This window comes from Lagenorhynchus albirostris, chromosome 12 (assembly GCF_949774975.1).
Source record: "Lagenorhynchus albirostris chromosome 12, mLagAlb1.1, whole genome shotgun sequence".
Classification (NCBI taxonomy): domain Eukaryota; kingdom Metazoa; phylum Chordata; class Mammalia; order Artiodactyla; family Delphinidae; genus Lagenorhynchus; species Lagenorhynchus albirostris.
The window spans coordinates 25,208,594-25,222,209 of record NC_083106.1 but is presented as its reverse complement, the minus strand read 5'-3'; the positions used below and the strand labels follow the sequence as shown (position 1 = coordinate 25,222,209).

At 49.2% G+C, this 13,616-nt stretch overlaps 1 protein-coding gene across 1 annotated transcript in view; it reads left to right on the top strand.

The window, feature by feature from the left end:
* The window catches only part of ARFGEF3 (ARFGEF family member 3), a 182,195-nt gene that overhangs the window by 118,371 nt on the left and 50,208 nt on the right, over positions 1-13,616 (top strand). The window contains exons 13-19 of the mRNA XM_060167490.1: positions 1,456-1,622; positions 2,907-3,072; positions 6,930-7,037; positions 7,383-7,598; positions 7,761-7,871; positions 9,598-9,748; positions 12,194-12,511. Coding sequence (XP_060023473.1) covers positions 1,456-1,622; positions 2,907-3,072; positions 6,930-7,037; positions 7,383-7,598; positions 7,761-7,871; positions 9,598-9,748; positions 12,194-12,511 — 1,237 coding nt within the window. The remainder of the gene's footprint in view (positions 1-1,455; positions 1,623-2,906; positions 3,073-6,929; positions 7,038-7,382; positions 7,599-7,760; positions 7,872-9,597; positions 9,749-12,193; positions 12,512-13,616) is intronic.

Here is a 13,616-nt window from a genome sequence, read left to right as displayed (position 1 = left end):
GTTCCGCTTTTTGAGGAACATTATTACTTTTAGAAAAGTTTGTACGTATGAGTTACTGCACTAAGCATCTTAAATGTGTATTGCATCTAGTTGCCATAGCAAACGTCTTCATTCATTCTTATTCATTCATTCAGCAAGTAATTTTAAAGGATCTACTATGTATCAGGCACTGTTCTAGGCACTGAGGTTCTCTAGTGAACAAATAACAAAGTTCCACTCTCTTGTAGGTCTTACATAATAGTAATAATGGCAGACAATAAACAAATATATATATATGTGTATATATATATTATAAATGCCATTAAGGCAATGAAGAAAAGTGCATGGTGAGGGGGAATATTGCAGAGGATGGTTGTAGGTATGGGATGCTGTTTTAGATGGAATTAAAGGGGAATGTCTGTGAAAAGCTGACACCTGGGCAGAGCCCTAAAAGAATCGAGGCAGGGCTTCCCTGGTGGTGCAGTGGTTAAGAATCTGCCTGCTGGGCTTCCCTGGTGGCGCAGTGGTTGAGAGTCCGCCTGCTGATGCAGGGGACACAGGTTTGTGCCCCGGTCTGGGAAGATCCCACATGCCGCAGAGCGGCTGGGCCCGTGAGCCATGGCCACTGAGCCTGCGCGTCCGGAGCCTGTGCTCCGCAACGGGAGAGGCCACAACAGTGAGAGGCCCGTGTACCGCAAAAAAAAAAAGAATCCACCTGCCAATGCAGGGGACCTGGGTTCGAGCCCTGGTCTGGGAAGATCCCACATGCCGCGGAGCAGCGCCACAACTACTGAGCCTGTGCTCTAGAGCCCACAAGCCACAACTACTGAGCCCGCGTGCCACAACTACTGAAGCCCGCGCACCACAACGAAGAGTAGCCTCCCTCGCCACAACTAGAGAAGGCCCACACACAGCAACAAAGACCCAACACAGCCAAAAATAAAATAATAAATTAATTAATTTCAAGAAAAAGAATCGAGGCAGCTAGTCATCCAGAGATCTTGGGAGACCATTCTGGGGAGAGGCAAAAATGCAAAGGCCCTGAGGCACGTCCAGGCTTGGTGAGGTCAAGGAACAACAGACAGGTTGGGGTGGCTGAGGGGGAGGGGCGGGGTCGGGTTTTTTTGTATTGTGATGGGAAGTCATTTGGAGAGTTTGAGCAGGAGACAGAGGCAATCAATTATTCTGCCTATTTCTAGGTAAAGAAGGCTTTAAGTGATTTTACCAAAGCACCCGGTGAGTAACAAAAAAGATTTTCCCAAGTAGGTTCACTCCGGAGTGCATGCTCTTCCCCACCAGTCTAGGGTGCGTCTCTGCCCGAACGCTATTCCTTGCTGGCTGTCGTTGCTTTACAGAAATGCCTTAAGAGGTGCTCCTTCCCTGGGATTTGTTCGTGCCTCTCCGTAAGCGGTAAGCCAGATGTTAAGCGGGTCTTGCCAGGCGTGGTGTTTGAGGTCTGTGGATTCTCTCCCGCAGGCATGATGCACTCCCCGGGATTCGACGGGAACGGCAGCCTGGGCTTGCAGATGCTGATGAACGCGGACAGCCTGTACTCGGCCGCGCACTGCGCCCTTCTGCTCAACCTGAAGCTCTCCCACGGCGACTACTACCGGAAGCGGCCCGCCCTGGCGCCAGGCACCATGGTGAGTGTGCGTCTCCGCCCCGCCACGCCGAGGGCCAGCGGCGGCCTCTGGGCTGGCACCCGAGCATCACTGGGTGAAGGGATGGCCAGGGATGGCCAGTGTGTTCTATCTCACACTGATCTGGAATGGGTGATGCCCGCGGGGCTGTGGAGGGTGGGCGGACGCGATGCCCAGGAACCGTTGTGCAATTTGCAAGCTCAGTGAGCCGCAGAGCTACCCACCTAGCTCCAGGAGCAAAGAACCCCATGTGCCTGGAAAGGGCTGCCTACCAGTGGCCCAATAACTTCATCCAGTGGCATTAAACACACGTGTGTAAGACATATTCAAAAACGTAATCAGGGCTTCCCTGGTGGCACAGTGGTTGAGAGCCCGCCTGCCGATGCAGGGGACACGGGTTCGTGCCCCGGTCCGGGAAGATCCCACATGCTGTGGAGCGGCTGGGCCCGTGAGCCATGGCCGCTGAGCCTGCGGGTCCGGAGCCTGTGCTCCGCAGCAGGAGAGGCCACAGCTGTGAGAGGCCCACGTACCGCAAACAAAACAAAATAAAACAAAACATAATCAGTGTCTTAAGTGACAGCAGGAGATGTGCAGAGAATGGTCCCCTTTGCATAAAATGCAGGCATGCTGCTGCAAAAACCCTTCACTGAGTTCCAAAATATACCAGAACCCACTCGGACAATGTCGATAACAGAACACCTCCTGTGAGGTGATGAGGATTCTTCCGTGGTTGGCTCCCTGGCGTGAGCAGACCCCTCCATGGCGGACCCTGTACCAGTTCGAGAGCCTAAATCCATGGAATGACATTAAGGGATCAGCAATCATTTGTTTGATAAATGATTGACAAATTGTATGTTTCCGAGGGTGAGTGGTGGCTTCATGAGTGTAAGTCAAGTATCTCTTGAGACACATGTCCTTCAGGGAGGACATGCTACCTCTGCTGCCGATGGGACAGTAAGAAGGAGGTGCTCTGTGAAACATTTCTGTGCATTTTCTAATCCTCCCACATGTCAAAGAGCAAAAATATAAAATGTAGTATCCCTACTCCTTCTATAGGGTTTCTTAAAAAGATTACATAAATGAAAGGACCTTCATGAAGTTTGGGGCTTTTCCATTGCAGTTTCCGCTTCCCTCGCCACCCTCTGTCCCCCAGGCAACAAGGTTGTGTTTTTCCCATAAGCGGTGACTCAGTGACTCGGGACGGGTAGAGGTGGCAGAGGAACATGAGAGCCTGTTTGTTTGCAAGGGATCATATCTGGTCACCTTCTTGTGTGGTCTTCTCTGCAGAAAGAGTTCATGAAGCAGGTCCAGACCAGCGGGGTGCTGATGGTCTTCTCCCAGGCCTGGATCGAGGAACTTTACCACCAGGTTCTCGACAGAAACATGCTCGGGGAAGCCGGCTACTGGGGCAGCCCCGAGGACAACAGCCTTCCCCTCATCACCATGCTGACTGGTCAGTGGCTCCTTGCACGGCTCCATGGCACTCGGTGGGGTGGGGAGGGCCCACGCTTCAAAGCCCCTTTCAGGGAAGCAGTAGTGTTTCAAGCAGACTCTGAAGCAGCACCCACAAACCTCCCTGGCAGCTGGTGGCAGTTCCAGGGAAGTGTCATGAGTTCACCTCATAAGAACTTTCTTTCCTTTTTCCACGTGGGACTCTGTGGGCTCACTGTGCCCCATTGGATTAGGAATTATTTAGCACCTATGTCTGCTGGGATAAAACTGTAGACCTCTTCTGGGGATATGAAGTACTGTCTGGGCGCAAAGCCCAGAATTATTCCTGGAAACTCTCACATGCTCATAGATACCCTGTATCATTCAGTGCTTCTGAGGATTTGCCAGTAATGTAAAATGATTGATTTTAAACTTGGCATCATCCCCATTTCTTGTCCATATCAGAGATCCTCCCTTCCCTTCCCAGCTGTACCGGAGTGAAAAAGAATGCAAGGGAATTGCCCAGCGTTAGGACTCTGCACTTCCACTGCAGGGGGCCCGGGTTCAATCCCTGGTCGGGGAAATAAGATCCCACCAGCCACGCAGCAGGGCCAAAAATAAAAGAAAGAATGTAAAATAGCTTGCCCAGCATCTTTTCTTTAGTGTCTTGAGTTTTTAAAATCCTATTTAACTATTGGAAATATCATATGAGAACATAGAGAGAAGTATGGGGTGTGGTCATAAGGCAACATTTCGGCCAAAGCAGCCACTCATGGCTCGGCGTGGCATAACTACAATGTCAGGTCAAGATCGGGGAGTGCTCAAAAGTTTGGACCGGTCATCAGGAGCCTTAAATTTGATCCCAGTTCCCAGACTGGTTTCCATCTGAGTGATCTTTTCATGGCTCCCACTGATGCGATAAGTAGAGCATGGCCCTACGTGGACAGCTTCCCTGCCCTCTCTGTGGTGTGTATGTCCTCACACAGCTCAACACGGCTTTGCACCGGACAGGGCACACCGGCAGGAACCTGGGGCAGTCCAGCTGGGAGGCAGAATCTGTTGTCCCAGAGGATATGTTATATTGCCTGTGGTTGCCACTCTTACAAAGGTGGTAGAGTGAACTACTGACAGGTGGAGATCAACACTGAGGAATTTGGGGGAAGGCACTATTTAGAAATCAGGCAGGGAGTCAGACATACAGTGAGGTCTCTCCACAGCAGGCAGTGTCTTGGTCATTGTCTGGCATTTGGAGTGTTGGTTCCAGAACTAGGATGGAATTGGGGGAAGCAAGACTGGGTCCCAAGCCTTGCGGACCATCATCACCAGACAGGTGACCAATTAGTATTTTATGAATCATGATAATATTTACATCCATTTGAAAAATAGGAATTCATATTTATGAAGACATTTATGAGACATTTATTCAGTCTGCCTGTAAGTAATGCTTGGTTTCCATCTCTCTGCACAAACTGGCTTCAGGTTGAGATTAAAGGTACTCTCCAGAGCTTCTAAGTGCCTTGAAATTTAGATGAAGGTCTTCAACATGCCAGCTTTAATTTCAATACCATAGTTTCTGCCAAAATTAATCTCTGAATTTCTTCCCTGAATCTTAATACAAGGAGTCATACAATAGATGTAAAAATGAACAAATAGGGACTTCCCTGGTGGCGCAGTAGTTAAGAATCCGCCTGCCAATGCAGCGGACCTGGGTTAAGCCCCGGTCTGGGAAGATCCCACATGCCGCAGAGCAACTAAGCCCGTGCGCCACAACTACTGAGCCTGTGCTCTAGAGTCCACGAGCCACAACTACTGAAGCCCGTGCACCTAGAGCCCATGCTCCGCAGCAAGAGAAGCCACTGCAATGAGAAGCCCGCTCGCCGCAACTAGAGAAAGCTCACGCGCAACAATGAAGACCCAATGCAGCCATAAATAAATAAATAAATAAATTTTAAAAATTGAACAAATAACAGCCTATTCACAGGAGCCGTATTCATTAGTCATCAGTGTTAATCAGCCATCTCTTTTATAATGGAACGATAAGTTCAATTGCTTCAGCCATAGGGAAGTTATCTAACTTTAGATTAATGATAGAGAAACAGAGACTTTTCATAAGAATTCAACAGAATTACGTTCTGTGATTCTTTGTAGCAAATTTCAGGTGTGAAGTGACAAGTGAATTTGAGCAGCAGTTAACCTAGAGCTTGGAAACGTCCGTCTAATCTTTTCATTATGTGTAAGGAAAAGCAATAGCAGTAACCTGGTCATCAACACTGTACTACCTGTGGCCATTCCTCACGTCATGTCAAAGTATTCTAGATTGTGGAATTTTAGCACTTAGATAAGCTTTGTGTTACTAGAATTCGTCAGTCCTTTACCTAGCAGGTAGGAAACAAAACTTTGATACGTGGCAATTTCTGGCAAATGTCATTAGACCATTTGACCATAAGTCACATTAATTTCAGTGAAACTGCTCTGTTCCCACTGTAGTAGTCCTATAGATTTCTCCCTGCCTTCCCTCCCACACCCAGTTTTACTGAGAGGTAATTGACATATTAATCCCAGGTGTACAACATAATGATTTGATACATGCATATATGGTAAAATGACCATCACAGTAAGTTTAGTTAACATCAATCACCTCTCATAGTTACAAATTTTCTTCTCACTGAGGTGAGAACTTTTACGATCCATTCTCTGAGCAACTTTCAAAGAGATGTGTTACCAGAAGTTTCTAGACTTCCTGGAGTTACTGTAAGAATCAAAGATATAATGAAATAATTTTCAAACACCATGCAAGTCTCACCCTACTGGGGTGAAGGTGAAGTTCTAAAGTCAGGGAATAAGCTTATGTTACCCTCTTCTCCCGTCCCCTCTGTGTGGTGCATTCGCCTATGTTAGTTGCATTCAAATGCGTATGCTTCTACTCCATGGTCACTCTTCCAACGGTTACTTCCTTTTTACTGAGGAATTTGGGGCCCAGAGAATGGAGTACCTGGCCCAAGGCTACAAGACTACTTAATTCAGAGGCAAGGCTGAATTGAAGCCCAGCCCTCTCAACCCAGGCCAGTCTCTTCTTACCAGTATGTTAAGGAATGGTTCATTGAACTAATTCTGTAGATGAGAGTATATTTTAACAAAAATTTAAACAGGGTGAATTAGAATCCCATATTGAGCTGAAGTTTGGTGTCATGGAAGGAGACCTGGATGGGTGTCAGAAGACGTGAATACTAAGTCTAATTCCTTCCTTTGCCAGCCTCAGGATGTGGGCGATTTACCTACTTTGAATACTTACTTCTTCCTCTGTGAAATAAGGAAAGATAATACCTACCCTGCCTACATACTTGGAGTTGTTGGGAAGATCTAATGAAAAAAATGTTATGTGAAAACACTTTGAAAATTGTAAGGTATTATTAGTAAGGTATTGTGCCTTCCAATCAGATTATATGATTATCTGACCAAAGAGGCTTATCCTCCTCTTAATTCTTTAGAGGAAGCTCTGAAAAACAGATCCATGTTGGAGTAACCTGTACATATAAAACTGTAAAATGATGCCACGATTTTGAATAAAAGCGAGTATGCAAAGATCAAAATATTCTAAATCAATAGATTTTCTAGCAACAGAGGTATCAGAATTTATCTTTATTTTTTCAAATAAAAAAATGCATCAGCCTCACAGAAGAATGCTCTAGCAATGAAAGAAAACTGTACTGAATGGATAAAACAAAAATTTTAATACTGATAAAAGGTTGCTACATACTTGGTACATAACAGATCCCATGACTGTTTGTTGGGAAGAAAATGAATATTGTGGTAGCCATTTGTTTTTGACTGGAGTGTTCTTTAAAAAGAAAAAAAAACCTTGCTCTTTTTCCTTGACAGATATCGACGGCTTAGAGAGCAGTGCAATTGGAGGGCAGCTGATGGCCTCAGCTTCTATGGAGTCTCCTTTCACCCAGGGCAGGAGAATTGATGACTCCACAGTGGCAGGTAGTGACGTGGATCTTGAGTTTATGAATATACATCCATCGCATGTGTTACCAGCAATTAAATTATTATGTGGCAGCTTTCTGTACTGACGTAAATGAATTAAGATTTCATCTTGGCAGAAAAATACCTGATGAAAGTTACTAGCATCGTCCAGCTGCTGATGCAACATTCATTTTTTATCAGCACAAAGTGAAGCACAATCTGATATAACCCTTTCCATTGTATTTCCTGTAGTAGAATTGCACGTGGCTCGATAATGCTAATGTGATGGTCAGAGAATCCCAGGCCGTTCATCGCCAGGTTGTTTTATCTCCGGAAGGTAACCCACACCCCTTCACGTTCTAGGTGTGGCGTTCGCTCGCTACATTCTGGTTGGCTGCTGGAAGAACTTGATCGACACTTTATCAACCCCCCTGACCGGCCGAATGGCGGGGAGCTCCAAAGGGCTGGCCTTCATTCTGGGAGCTGAAGGCATCAAAGAACAGAACCAAAAAGAACGGGATGCCATCTGCATGAGCCTCGATGGGCTGCGGAAGGCAGCACGGCTGAGCTGTGCTCTAGGTATGGCGGACACGGTATCCCTGACCCGTGGCCTGAGGGGTGTTCCCGACGAACACATTAGGAACGGCCCTAGTGGACAACAAGTCTTTTAGGAGTGCTTCTGCCAGGTGAGTGGTTAGAGGATAGACTCAGTTAAGGGGTGATTGTTTGTTTCCTCTAAAGGAGTTGCAGCCAACTGCGCGTCAGCCCTCGCCCAGATGGCAGCTGCCTCCTGTGTCCAGGAAGAGAAAGAGGAAAGGGAAGTCCAGGAACCCGGTGATGCCATAGCACAAGGTAACAGCAGAAGGGCTAGAATCCACCTGGTGCCTTTGTGAGGTTTGCACGTGCCCGCACACATGAGCACACACTTGTCCCTGTTGGCATGTGTGATACACGGCGTATTGTATACCACTGGTGATGAGATCCCGCTGGACCACAGGCTTGGGTCAGTTTTACATGGCTGATCCTCCAGACTGCTGACAATAGGTCCCTCTGGACACAAGAGCCATACTGGCTTCTGGCGACTAGGAAAGTGCACCTGGCTGCTAGCCAGAGGCCCACCTGGCTCAGCTATTCACACCTGTGGCGTCCTCTGGCCACTGGCTTTGAAGCTTCCCAGGGTGCACATTTGAGGACCCCCTCAGGCTACAGTGGGAAAGATAGAATGGCCAGGGTTCTGAGGGGGGAATCAAACCGATGGAGGAATCCCTGAGAGGAGGCTCAGGAAGACTTTCTGTTGTCAGAGAAAAACCTGAGCTTTGTGAACTTGGGAAAGGGTTGATTTTTAACTTGTTTAAATTAGTCAATGAAGTGGATGGTTATCTAGATATAAGGAAAGAGAATGGCCTTTCTAATAGCAGTGGAAGATAAATGGCAGACAGCAAACAAGGAAAAATTGGAAGCTTGGTCCAACATGTGCTAACAATGTATCAGGTATATAAAATAGGTAGTCACAGAAAGAGTCAGCACATTTTTAGCTGAGAAAAACAGGTTAGGTTGGGGTTCCTCAAACCTGAGTAATAGAATCATGTGAGAACAAAGCAACTCTTACACATCCCCAGTGTTAACTGCAAAAGGGCATCACACTTTTACTTAAAATGTGCAACTATAAGTTACATAAAAATACTTAAAGTTCTTCAAAAACTATTAAACCAGAGCTAGTATTTGAATTATAGACAAATAAAAGATAAAATCAATATCACATCCGTGAGACAAATGACGCTTTGCTAAAAATCAGTTTGCCCTTTACAGTAGGAGCATGGTTCGGTTTCCTCTGTAGGGAGCGTGCTGTGTTTCCGGGTTCTGGACCATTGCTCAGTTTTCCCACTAGACCCATCTTCCAGTGACTGGACACCTTAATTCATGGAGGATGCTGTCGTTTGGCCTTGCCTTGGCATTTTGCGTAATTGACATCTTAAGTCACCTTCTGCATCCTTTCTCATTCATTTTCTACAATTTAAAAAGTATTATTTGAAGATCAAAGTATAAACATAAACTCGGAGTGAAATGATATGGGAATTTTCAGTTATAAAGCGGTCATCATGGCGCTGAGTGTGTACATATGTTGTTTTACATGATCATCATCATGAACACCTAATATTAAATAAACCTCAGAGAGGACTTGGGAAGGCCAGGAATTCTTTCCTATTATCAGTATGAGTACACAGGGGCAGAGGATGGGTCTGGGCACAGATGGCTTTAGCTGGGATTGGCACTTGAAGCCCATCCTCACTGCTGTGACTGACCCAGATCCCAGGGGTGGGCCCACAGCTCAGAATCCATGGACTTCTGAACCCCGGGGCTGGGGTCACCAGTGTCTGTGGGCCTGTGGGCTGGGTAGTTTGCATGATGAGCCTCGGGGACCTGCCATTGAAGAGCTCGCTGCCAGTGACATCCAGTGGCATCCCCCGTTTCCTTTTGCCCTTGCACAATAACACATTCTTTCCTTTCCCTCCTTTCTCCCTCCCCTTCTGTCTCCCTTACTTGGACTGTTATTCTAATGAATGTCTTTCTGACGCAGTGAAACTAAAAGTGGAGCAGAAACTGGAGCAGATCGGGAAGCTGCAGGGGGTATGGCTGCACACAGCCCACGTCCTGTGCATGGATGCCATCCTCAGTGTCGGCCTGGAGATGGGCAGCCACAACCCGGACTGCTGGCCACACGTGTTCAGGTGTGTGACCGGATCCCCAGTCCCGCAGGCCTGGCACCGCCTGCCGGTGGTGGGGAGGGCCGGGAGGGGGCCTGCCATGGGGAAGGGGTAGAACCCCGCCCCTGCCAGCACGTAAACAGTTCACAGTAATTCACAGTTTGGAAAAGCCCCAAATGAGAGGTTAAAAAGAGAAGAGGGAATAAGGGCCCAACTGAATGTATGTCTCAGAGAACAGAGTGACAGAACTGAAGTTAGGAAACTGTGAACTATCATTGACATTGTCTGTGAGAGGCAGATACAGTATCCCAGGGAAGAAAAACTGATTCTCAACCAGAGGCTGGTAAAAGACCACGTAAGTTAGGTGAATACTAGGCAGATCTAAAAGCTGGTCATGTGTCAGCAGCATAACGTGGCTGTGTGTTTATTAATGTCCTTTTTGTTGAAAGAAGGATTTTTGTTAGCTTACATGGACACATCATAAGGACAGTTTGCCTACTTTTAATTTAGCTAGACAAAGGAAAAAATAGAATAGTACATTGTGTCAAAGACAGCCAAAAGTTTGGCTCTTAGCTTTGTAGTATCAAAGTAAAACAACCTCCCCATCAGTTACGCAGTTCACAGCACCTGTAAAATAAAAACAGAGTGAGAGCTCCACGGTTCTCCCACGACCAAGAAGAAAAGCCTGCCTTCCCTGGCACTGGCGGTCGGGCGGACCTCGGACAACGGGAGGGCCGCTCTCCACCCGCAGCAGGCACAGGGAGGCTGCGGCTTTCTCGCCCGTCCCCCCGCGCACGCCCCAGCCTCTACAAGCTCAGTTCTGGCCGAGCGGCGGAGGGTGGTCAGGGAGGCTGCGGCTTTCTCGCCCGTCCCCCCGCGCACGCCCCAGCCTCTACAAGCTCAGTTCTGGCCGAGCGGCGGAGGGTGGTCAGGGAGGCTGCGGCTTTCTCGCCCGTCCCCCCGCGCACGCCCCAGCCTCTACAAGCTCAGTTCTGGCCGAGCGGCGGAGGGTGGTCAGGGAGGCTGCGGCTTTCTCGCCCGTCCCCCCGCGCACGCCCCAGCCTCTACAAGCTCAGTTCTGGCCGAGCGGCGGAGGGTGGTCAGGGAGGCTGCGGCTTTCTCGCCCGTCCCCCCGCGCACGCCCCAGCCTCTACAAGCTCAGTTCTGGCCGAGCGGCGGAGGGTGGTCAGGGAGGCTGCGGCTTTCTCGCCCGTCCCCCCGCGCACGCCCCAGCCTCTACAAGCTCAGTTCTGGCCGAGCGGCGGAGGGTGGTCAGGGAGGCTGCGGCTTTCTCGCCCGTCCCCCCGCGCACGCCCCAGCCTCTACAAGCTCAGTTCTGGCCGAGCGGCGGAGGGTGGTCAGGGAGGCTGCGGCTTTCTCGCCCGTCCCCCCGCGCACGCCCCAGCCTCTACAAGCTCAGTTCTGGCCGAGCGGCGGAGGGTGGTCAGGAGAAGGATGTTGGCCCGCAGCAGGGCTCAGGCATCCAGGTCTTTCCCAGAGCACTGGCCAGATCTAGGCTCTGTTTATCATCCTCAAAGCAAGTACAGCCTTGAGTGAGTGTTGGTCGACTTTCAAAGATGGTTCTAGGGTTGAAAAACTCATCTTGAGAGGAACGTGTGGAAGGGCCAGCATGAGTCGGCCTGGAGCACAGTGGGTTTTAATGTGGAGGCTGGGGACCCGCTACTCTCCGTTGCTTTCACAGGCAGAAAGAGAAAAAGAGAAAGACTTAAATTGCACCCAGGCAATTTCTATGGAATCAGAAAATGGCCTGATTGTGGAACGTCAGAGTGGATTATCCACGATAGTCTTTCCTAGTAACTGGACTTACTCTGGGGTGAGGGGTCTCTAGTCCCAGGTCCTACTGGGAACAGTTTGGAAGCTGGCAGCTGTACCATATGTTGTGACTCTTCTCTGAGTTTACTGTGATTAGGTGACCGCCTCACCCCCTGCCCCAGTAGTGGTTACGTGGAGCTATCAGGACCCAGTGGGACATGGCTGGATGGAACCCCTGAGTGAGGGCCCATTGTGGCCAGAGGGCCAGTCCACCACATGCGCACTCATTCTGGGATCTCAAAGTGAGGAGATGTTTCCCGAGTCCTGACTAGAGCACGAGAGAGAGGGAAGAGGACCCTTTGGGAAAACTCACTCAAACAGCCAAAGTCCTGATAAGCCAGTACGCCGGACAGGATGTACCAGGATAAACAGAGCTCTGTTCCCAAACTTTCACCGAGGAATCCTTAGCCCACCTCCAGGCTGTCTGGTCCTACTCAAACAAAAGTATGTATAGCGGGAAGAGAAGAAGTGGGAGTGGAGAGAGGGGGGGAGAGAAGTGGCTCTCGCCGGAGGAAGGGGAACAGTTCAGGAGGACTGTAAGGCTGGCTCAGCTCCTTTGTATCTCACTGTGGGGTTGCCAGAGCGGGCCCGGCCGAGCTACAACCTTCAACGGCTGCTGTGTGTGACTCTCTCCAGGGTGTGCGAGTATGTGGGCACGTTGGAGCATACCCACTTCAGCGACGGCACCTCTCGGCCCCCACTGACCATCAGCCAGCCTCAGAAGGCCCCCAGAGGCGGACTCCTCGGGGACCCGGAGAGCGAGGGCTCACCCCAAGAGCAGAGCCTGGAGCAGGGGAGCTCCCTGAGCGCGGCCCCCGTCATCCAGCCCCTCTCCATCCAGGAACTGGTCCGGGAAGGCAGCCGAGGCCGAGCCTCCGACTTCCGTGGGAGCAGCCTCATGACGGGCAGCAGTGCCGCCAAGGTCGTGCTCACGCTCTCCACCCAGGCCGACAGGTGCGCGCTGTTCCCACCACGCCCCGGGGGGCTGTCCCCCAAAGAGCACCCATCGTCTGCTGGCCACACCACATGCTCCTCTTCTGCTCTCAAAATCCTCCCCAGGACAGCTCGATTTGTTAGCCAGTCATTGAAGCCTCTTGTCATTTTTTTCAAGTACGTCTCTGTCTGCCATCACGCTGCACACTCACAGTGAACTCTTTTTGTCTAGTGACTAAGGCTGGAGGCTCAGGGGCGGGGTCAGGCAACCCGGGGCGAAGGCTCTGCACTTACTCTGACCACAGGCAACTTCCACAGTCCTTGCTTTCTCATCGTAGAATAGGGCCATGAAGTAGCATAACTCTCACAGGCTAGCCATAAGGTTAAATTAATTAGTTCACTGGAAGTAGTTAGGACAGAGCTTGGCAAATAGTAAACATTCGCTATTTTTATGATGATATTTTAAAATCCTGCACCCAGGAGTGTGATCTAAATTGATGCCCAGCAGTCACATGAAGATGTAGAGGGAGGAATCATCAGGAATTCCAACTGTTAGGTGGTCCTCCTTCTTTTCTAAAAAAAAAAATGCATATTTATTAGAGAAAATGCAATCTTAAAACATTTAAGAATTTATTGCAAGACTAATAGATACCATTTGTTCCCCTAGTATAATAAGGCTAAGGTCAACATTTGTCCCAATTTGTCTTCAAAAAGGTTTTTCTTTCTGCCTGTGCAAAATTACACTAATGTACTAATATTTGTGAGCTGTGTACAAATGATAATATATTGTGATTATTTGGCTACTTGTTCCGTGGCTGCACGTGAAACTAGACAAGAAAGAGCCCCCTCTTTCCTGTTACCTGCTTTTCTGAACTGAGGTGGCCCTTCTTGATGCGGAAAGTGCTTTGGTCACCTTCACCTGGAGACCATCCCACTTCACTCTTCCACACTTGGCGGCTGTGGCCCAGACGACCCAGCACAGGCGCAGTGAAGTTCACATGGGAGGATGGACAGCAAGGGCGTAGAGATGTGGGAGGAGCATCACTGGCTGGGCTCAGAAGACTCGAGTTCATTCCTGGCTTTGACGCCAACCAACTGCAGGGTTGAGTCTGTGTAAATAGTTGCA